Source organism: Nannobrachium achirus (genome assembly GCF_963921795.1).
Source record: "Nannobrachium achirus genome assembly, chromosome: 20".
Lineage (NCBI taxonomy): Eukaryota > Metazoa > Chordata > Actinopteri > Myctophiformes > Myctophidae > Nannobrachium > Nannobrachium achirus.
This window is the reverse complement of record NC_137827.1, coordinates 10,204,365-10,212,785: the sequence shown is the minus strand read 5'-3', so window position 1 is coordinate 10,212,785 and position 8,421 is coordinate 10,204,365. Positions and strand designations below refer to the sequence as shown.

Sequence of the window (8,421 nt, the reverse complement as noted above, 5' to 3'; positions counted from 1 at the left end):
AGTGGCGCGATTACAAACAAAGTGAATGCAAAGACGAGACAACGCACGACTGGGCGACCGAACGAACGACACAAACTGGCCAACGCGAATGTCACCTTGGTATCTTCGTCCCAGTTGAAAAAATCCAACCGAAGCGACCTTCACTTCCCCCCCGACTTCCCATCCATCGCGTCCTGACAGCCAATCAGCGTTGATGTTGTCCAGGCGGAAACACGGAAATGTTTTGGGTGTTTGTGTTTTGGGACTCTTTTTTTCCCAGGAGACATATTATTTTTCCAACGCTGACCAACGAGACCAAAGTGAAGTGATTGAAGCAACTAGAAACAAATATATCTCAGTTTTGGACGTACTGCACAGTATGAGGTTTCCACGCGACAGACGATATACAAGAATAGTTGATTAGGGCTTAATCGAACTTATCCACACACACACACGCATGCACGCGCACCAGTGTTGTTTTTGACAACAAATTTTGATTTATTTTTAGTCATAGTCTTTTGAATAAAATGTCATTTAGTTTTAGTCATAATTTGGTCACCTGAAAAGTTTTAGTTTTAGTCTAATTTTAGTCGACTAAATATCATAGGATTCAGGCCTTGATGCATCATAATGACTGATTTTACACTTGGTTGTGTGCTGAAAATAGCCGATCTACAAGCTTGCGATGCGTTGTGAGCTTGTAGATATTGTAGATTTCAACACATAACACCTGAGAGCAACCAAACATAAAATGACTCTCTTCTCCACTAGTCCCTCCCTAACGTTTTAGTCTAGTTTTTATTTTGTTGACAAAATTGTCAATATATTTAGTCTTAGTTTTAGTCAACACAGCTTAGTTTTTATTTAATTTTCGTCAGTGAAAAAAAAACGCAGTCGACAAACATTTTTCGTCATAGTTTTAGTCGACAAAATCACGCGCACCCAAGCAAGCATGTCCTTACTGAGTTTATTGGAGTTGAGCGTGAGACTCTTCATGTGTATGAAGTTGCCGACAGCAGGGGGCAGCACCTCTATCTTGTTGGCAGACAGGTCCACCGTCCGCAAGTTTCCTGTCAGTCTCTGCAGCTCCTCTGGGAACTGGAAGGGAAAAAACAAAAACAAAAAAACAACATTCATCCTTTTGACCTTTGACCTCAGTCAGTAGCCATCCACAATAAAGGGATCCAGAGCCGGAGGAAACATAAGTTCCAATCATGTTGAGGTCGGAAACCGGAAACGGTTCCAAAATTGATGGAACCGTTTCTGGAACCTCTCTCTTTCTTTTCTTTTTTTTTTTTAAACTTGAGTGTGGATTTCACGTCTGCTGTACAACTACATTACTGGTGGTTCTCAGACTCTTTACATTTCAAGGACGACCATAATTCTGAGAACAACTCTGTGCACTCAAGATTTTATTTGTGATTTGGCAATAAAATAAAATGTAATTCCAGACAAGGGGCAGAGAGCTTGCCGGAGGGGGATGAGGAAATGGAAGGAGGAAACACTGTGGACTATTTCTATTGGTTATCAGGTAACCATGAAGACGTTACCTTAAGCCTCAGTTATATACAGTTGTGTGCTGGTGTCGCGCTCAGCAAATAGCAGATCTACAAGCTATTTAAAGCATGCAACACCAGAGTGCAACCAAGTATAAATATACAGCCAGACTTTACCTTTATCACCTCATCACGACTACTGGTACTACTGCGTTTATAGCAAGCAACACCTACTAGGGATTATACGTGAGGCGCAGCTGCAGCAGGGAGGGACACCGACTACTGTATTTCATGCGTGAATCCTAAAACCACCACGATACAGCTAGGTTCTTGTAAAGGAGCGCTTGTAGCTCAGGAGGTAGAGCAGGTTGGCCAATGATCCATGGGTCTGCGGTTAAAATCCCAGCTCCTCCTGTCTACATGTCGAAGTGTCCTTGGGCAAGACACTGAACCCCTAGTTCAGGGTTCCCCAATAGGCGGCCTGCGGGGGGCTACTGTCTGGCCCCCACCAACCCTGTAATAATGGTGGTATAAGAGCAGCAACAACACTAGTATATCGTCATTGTCGGGTGGAAAACCCGTATCTCAAAATGCATACGTTCTTTCGCAAAGTAAAGCTCTGCTTCATCAAACAAGGCTGTCGCACAAAAGTAGTGAAAACAGCAGATCTACTAACACACAACGCCTCGCGGTGCAAGGCGTTGTGTGCTTGTAGATCGGCTGTTTTCACTAGTTTAAATAATTTTTAAAATGATAAATGCAAAACGAACGGTTTTGGAAATACAAGATTTTCACCCGACAACGACGATATCTGAACTGTCACTGGAGTAGCGGGAACGCCACTGTCGCCCCCTGCAATGTTGTGGCCCTCGGCTTGGTACCCTCAACATAATTTGGCCCTTGGGGAAAACTAATTGGGGAACTCTGCCCTAGTTGCTCCCGGTGAGCTGGTTGGTGCCTTGCATGGTTTCCACCGCCACCGGTGTATATGAATGTGTGTGAGAATGGGTGAATGTAATGCACATTGTAAAGCGCTTTGGATAAAAGCGCTATATGAATGCACCATTTACCATTTATTTACCATTTTGTTTTCGGTGGAGTTGACGGAGGCGCGCCGTCTCAGGCGACCTTGATCCACGTGAGACACCACAGAGCGAGCGGTAACGAGCGAGTCGCTAAGTCGAGCATTGCGAAGGTCACATGAGCCGACCATGAGCAGCACCGTTAAAAGTTGTAAACCAGGGGGACAGAACAGTAAATCTTCGTCCCCCTGACTTTCGGCACCTCCACGCGGTCCAAGTGAACACAACGGAGCGCTCCCTACCTCCGGGTTCAGCCAATTACAAGCTTCCGCGGGTGGATCTTAACTGTATCGTGGTGGGTTTTAGATACACGCGTACTTCATACCTCCAGCAGTCCTTTCCCAGCCAGCTGGAAGACCCCTGTCTTCTGTGCCATCTCCAGGTGGGACTTGAGCTCAAAATCGATTAATTATTTTAATTAAAATGGATTTAAGCGGTTAAATCAATGAGTATTGCACCCCTAAAAGGCACAGTACGTGTTGTGGAAAGACTACTGTATGTTAAAGGGGAATTCTGGACGAAATAGGTCTTGCAACTTGGATTACTCACCCAATGGAGACTTGAGTTCAATAAACAAAAAATATTTTTGTCGCATTCCTAATTAATTTGATTAGAATAAATGTACCCCCATTGATTCCGGATGGAGACGCAAAAATGCATTTGTGTTTGATGAAAACCTCAGAAAATGTACATTTAACATATATTTTTCGCAAACTAACGCTCAACTTGATTTTCTTTTCCAGGTGAAAGAAGAAAAGATTGTTGGACGTTACAAACATCGGCGTCACACTGCGTGTTCTGTGGGTCGGCAAGATAAGCTAAAAACAATGAAAAGACCCTGGCAGAGGCGGATGAATTAATAAATACCTGGCGATGATGTGTTAAACAGTGACAGTGTGAAAGAACGACATCCACCACAACTGGCGCTCTGTTTCCTAAACAATTAAAACAATATGTAGGCCTAAATGTTTTTGTAAATGTCACTTTTCCTATTTTAAAACCTTTTTTTGGGGTTCCACCTTCTATCCTCACAAAGTCCCATTTCTGACCATTGTGTCTTTCTCTGGTTTTGGGAAGGCGGAGGTTAAAAGCATCCCACGGGTTCTCAAAACAGGCTGTCCAGATTTGCTGATGTCGCTGACGTCATCGACGACCGTTAAAAAAAAAAAAAACGTTTTTGGGACATAAAAAATATGACATAAATACTTTTTAAATGCATGGTGTATCACCTTTAACGCTTGCTTTTATGAAATATCCTAGAAAATGTACTCAAGTGAATGTTGAATTCCAGACTTTTACTCATAACAATTTCTGCATTGCAGTATTGATACTTTTGGTTTAAAGTAAAACATCTGAGTACTTTTCCCTCACTGTCGACTGAGAACTTTAATCCATGGACTTTTTACTGAGTGAGTATGCCTGTCACAATTATTACATAATCATCTAATCGCAATTGTTTGAGATAATCACAATCATTTTTGAATAATTGTCATGATCGTAAATGTTCCATGTTGAAAAATGTAGATGTAGATCAGCTATTTCCGCTATTTTCAAGAAATGTTTTTAAAGCATAAAATTGTTAAATATGTCAATAATCTGCCCTTTGCCGTTTGTGATTAAGAAGCCTAAATGCAAATGGCAAACAGAAATTAAGCTTGCATTCATATTTATTTTCCAGTCTTCAATGCCAAAAACAATTAAATCGTTAATCGCAATTATTATTATTAATCGTCAGTTTTAAAATTGTAATCGTGACAGAGTGTGTCTGTGCTTCATACCTCCATCAGTCCTTTCCCAGTCAGCTGGAACACCCCAGTCTTCTGCGACGTCTCCAGGTGGGACTTGAGCGCGCTGTTCCCCATGTTGTTACAGGCTCCTGAGACTCTCTCTCTCCTCCACCAGAGAAACCAGTCCCCACAGACTAAACTAAACCCAGGAGGAACCACCCCACTACCCCAGCAGCAACACAGAACTAGGCCTAATCCCAACTGTATAGGCCTAATGCCCGAAGAAACTGGCCCTAACTAAACCCAGAGGACACTTAACTGACAATGAAACGTTATCAAACACAAGTTGAACTATGATATTACAATACGCTATAACTATAACTCGACAATACAGTAAAACTGATCTAGAATCAGTTTATCGCTAGCTATCGACAGCCACTCTGCTGCTGCTGCCCAACAGTGTCTTACGTCTCTGAGATCGGATCAATAAAGACCTCGTGATCTCATAAGAGAGTAATGATCGATAAATCATCAATCAATAATTAGCTCTGTTGCTTTCTCTGTGGCCTGGTGGTGGCGACGCTGGGAATCTATAAGAAGGGGGGAGAGCATGACGGCTGAATTAGTTATGAGAATTAGAAGAGAGGAGTTGGAATGTAAGCATTTATAGCCGACACTCTCATCCAGAGGCAAAGTGACTTCATTATGTAACATCAGGCAACTAGGGCATGAACAAAGTAGAGAGGGTGAATGTCAGTAGTTCTCAACCTTTTCAAGCCGTGACCCCCCAAAATAATCATATTTGAACAGGTTTGAATAGGGGACCCCCCCAAAAAATAATCATATTTGAACAGGTTTGAATAGGGGACCCCCCCCCCCCCCAAAAAAAAAATAAATAAATAAATAATCATATTTGAACAGGGGACCCCCCAAAATAATCATATTTGAACAGGGGACCCCCCAAAATAATCATTGAACAGGTGAGGTGACCCCCCAAAATAATCATATTTGAACAGGGCCAACACGAGGTGTTGTTGTGAGCTTGTCGATCGGTAATTTCCAAAAATGTTTGCTTCTTTCTTAGATTATTTGACAATTTGATGGCAAATGTTTCACCAGTTTTTATAGTATAGTTTGATGATAGTTTAGTTTCATGATTACGTTTGATAAAAACAAACATTAAATACATGATGAATTAAACCTGCTGCTGCTGTCTATAAACACAGTGGTGGAAAAAAGTAGACCTACTCACATTTAGTAAAAGTATCAATCAATACTGCAATATACTGTAGGCCTAGAAATACTCTAGCGGTTACAAGTAAAAGTCTGGATGTAATTGAGTAAAAGTATGAAAGTGTTGGCATCAAAATATACTTAAAGTACCAAAAGTAAAAGCACAACATTTTTGAAAATAGCAGATCTACAAGCTCTGAAAATAGCACTATAGCAGATCTACACGCTCACAACGCGTGGCATTGTAGATCTGCTATAAACAGCCAAGGTACACCAGTAAGACTCCCTAATCGGGAGCGGTCGCTTATCTCCACAAATAGGCCAAAAGTTTGTTTTACCAATTATCAAGACATACGGGCAGTTGACAGTTTGCCATGGTTACTCATTGAAGTTGAATCTCCATATATGGAGATAACCTACGCATCACACTAAGTCTGACCTCACCAGCCCATATTTGGGCATGAGCAACTTATGTCTCCATATATGGAGATATGATGACATCACACAGTCCTCAGCCGATGATGTGGCGTGATGTCATACAATACACAAACGAGCCCTACAGTATAAAGGGGCAATTCTTGCCAGGAAAGAAGCATTTCTTCGACTCAGACCTTATCGCCAGGGTTGGCTTATAGCAGCTGTCGGTAGATAATGCCGGTCTTATATACTCATTGAAGTTGAATCTCCATATATGGAGATAACCTACGCATCACACTAAGTCTGACCTCACCAGCCCATATTTGGGCATGAGCAACTTATGTCTCCATATATGGAAATATGATGACATCACACAGTCCTCAGCCGATGATGTGGCGTGATGTCATACAATAAACAAACGTCATACTGATGTCAGCAGTGCGGAGATATGAGCAGGGCAAAGGTGTGACGTGTGACCGACCGACCGACGGACGGACGGCCGGTGGGACGGACGGCCGGTGGAGGTTTTGATACTAAACTGCGACCTTACGGTCGCAAAAATAGGGCTAGAGTGGTTTATGTATGTTTTATAATAACATTGTAATTTATACCTGCAAACAAAGTAACTAGTAACTAAAGTGTTCAAATAGAAGTAGTGGAAGTACAATATTTGGATCCGATATGCTGCATATGCAGTGGAGGAAATTGGAAATACACTTGAGTAAACGTACTTAGTTTACACCACTGTATAAACATGGGTGGGATCACAATTTAGCTCAACTAAAGAAGCATAATATACTACTACAGCTACAATGTAACCGTACGACACAGGTTTACCTACATTAGGACACTCGTTGCTCCTCCAGAACAGAAGAACTGGTGAGAAAAGGCGTTTAGAGTGTTTAATAATGTTGTTTACATCCAGTAGCAGCACTAATCCACAGGACAGCCTGCTAAGAGCTGTTATGTTAGCATTATAGCAACTACAGGGCGTCACACTGTGTTGCCAGATCTGGCGAGGGAAATAAGGTTAGTTCATAATTCCTCCAGTCTGCCGCTCTGACAGAACTCAATTTGAGAATAAAGTAGGCCTACTCTTTACCATTCTAATAAATTAGTAAATTGTAAAGAAGAAAAAAAAAGAAAAAAGTACAGATGATACAGAATGGTATCAATATCATTATCAAGTCCAAGTTCAGCTTGTGAGCTTGTCGATAATAGCCTACAACATGAGCACTTTAAACCTACATCGGCTATTTGAAAATAGCAGATCTGATGCGACGCAGATCTTTTAACAACAAAAAAACCATGGCACAAAATGTTTCCCCTCGGAGTCTGTGGACAAATATATATTATTTTCCTATTTGTACTTGTATTATAAGCCCAAATAAGCAACTAGTGCCAACTACCCTTTAAAAAACAGCAATTAACAACCCACTTTGCAGAAAAGAACAGTTCCAACGTCGCTTACAATACACGGACATGGCAACCATGTAGGGCGTGCGCTCTGCGCATGCGCTCAGTCTTTTTCTTTTTTTTTACAGAATTGTGTCATAGGGAACTTCCTTTTGCCTTGAATAAATGTGCCTCTTTTTTAAATTAAAAAACAAAACTAATGTTAGCTAGTGTTCTTAAATAGTCTGAATGTGGTACATGGAACAATGCTTTCTCAGTATTAATGTTTTAAATATTTTGTTGAGGGTTTTTGTAGCTACTCTGACCTTTTTGTATCTCTTGCCCCTGACTAACACTCCATTTCGAAAATAAATAAACAAACACAAACTAAAGTAGAAATCCTGCTTTAAAGTGTCAGTTAAATTAAAACTGGACACAATTCGCTGCATGTCACTCCCCTGCGGTCTCCATGTTCCCCGTTTCTATACACTGGAAACAGCTCTAGTTCTCAACCCTTTTCACCCCCAAATCGATATTTGAGAACCAATGACCAAGGCCCCCCTTCTCCCCTCTTCTCAATTTGACTAAGACTCAATTCGAACATATTAGATAAATGCATCTTTTTATTAGGCACCAGCAAACATTTAGAAAATATTAACAATGTCTCCTTCATTCCAACAGATATCCAGTCACACAAGTTCCATGCACAGAGAATTTGTCATCGGCCAATGGGGAGCCAAGAACCTCATGTGACACTGGGAGGGCACTGTCAGTTATGTCCAAAGAGAGGCTCAGTCTTCACTCTGTACAGTCTAGTTGTCTGTCTTGCCTTCATGACCCCATTTAGACCTGGAAAGCCTGTACTTTGTATACCTTTCAATCCAGGAAAGCCTCTGCGTCATTTTGGTTGTGTGACACACTCGAGGAGCTAAATCGGCAGAGGTTTTGGACAAGGTTGACGCCCCCTCGCGGCTTGGGAGCTTTTGGCTTGAGTTTTGAGTAGCAACATTTTCATAAAATACCAAAGAAGTGTTTATATTTTTTTATTTACACGTCGCCCACTTCCACTGTGCTTTCTGCAGAGACGAGCAT

The 8,421-nt window shown here is 41.5% G+C and overlaps 1 protein-coding gene across 1 annotated transcript in view; it reads right to left on the bottom strand.

The window, feature by feature from the left end:
- The window catches only part of lrrc57 (leucine rich repeat containing 57), a 15,178-nt gene extending 8,281 nt beyond the window's left edge, over positions 1 to 6,897 (bottom strand). Inside the window, exons 1-3 of the mRNA XM_080750351.1 lie at positions 6,776 to 6,897; positions 4,336 to 4,874; positions 942 to 1,077 (exon numbers count right to left, since the gene is read on the bottom strand). Coding sequence (XP_080606477.1) covers positions 942 to 1,077; positions 4,336 to 4,419 — 220 coding nt within the window. The 5' untranslated portion in view covers positions 4,420 to 4,874; positions 6,776 to 6,897. The remainder of the gene's footprint in view (positions 1 to 941; positions 1,078 to 4,335; positions 4,875 to 6,775) is intronic.
- Between the last annotated feature and the right edge of the window lie 1,524 nt (positions 6,898 to 8,421).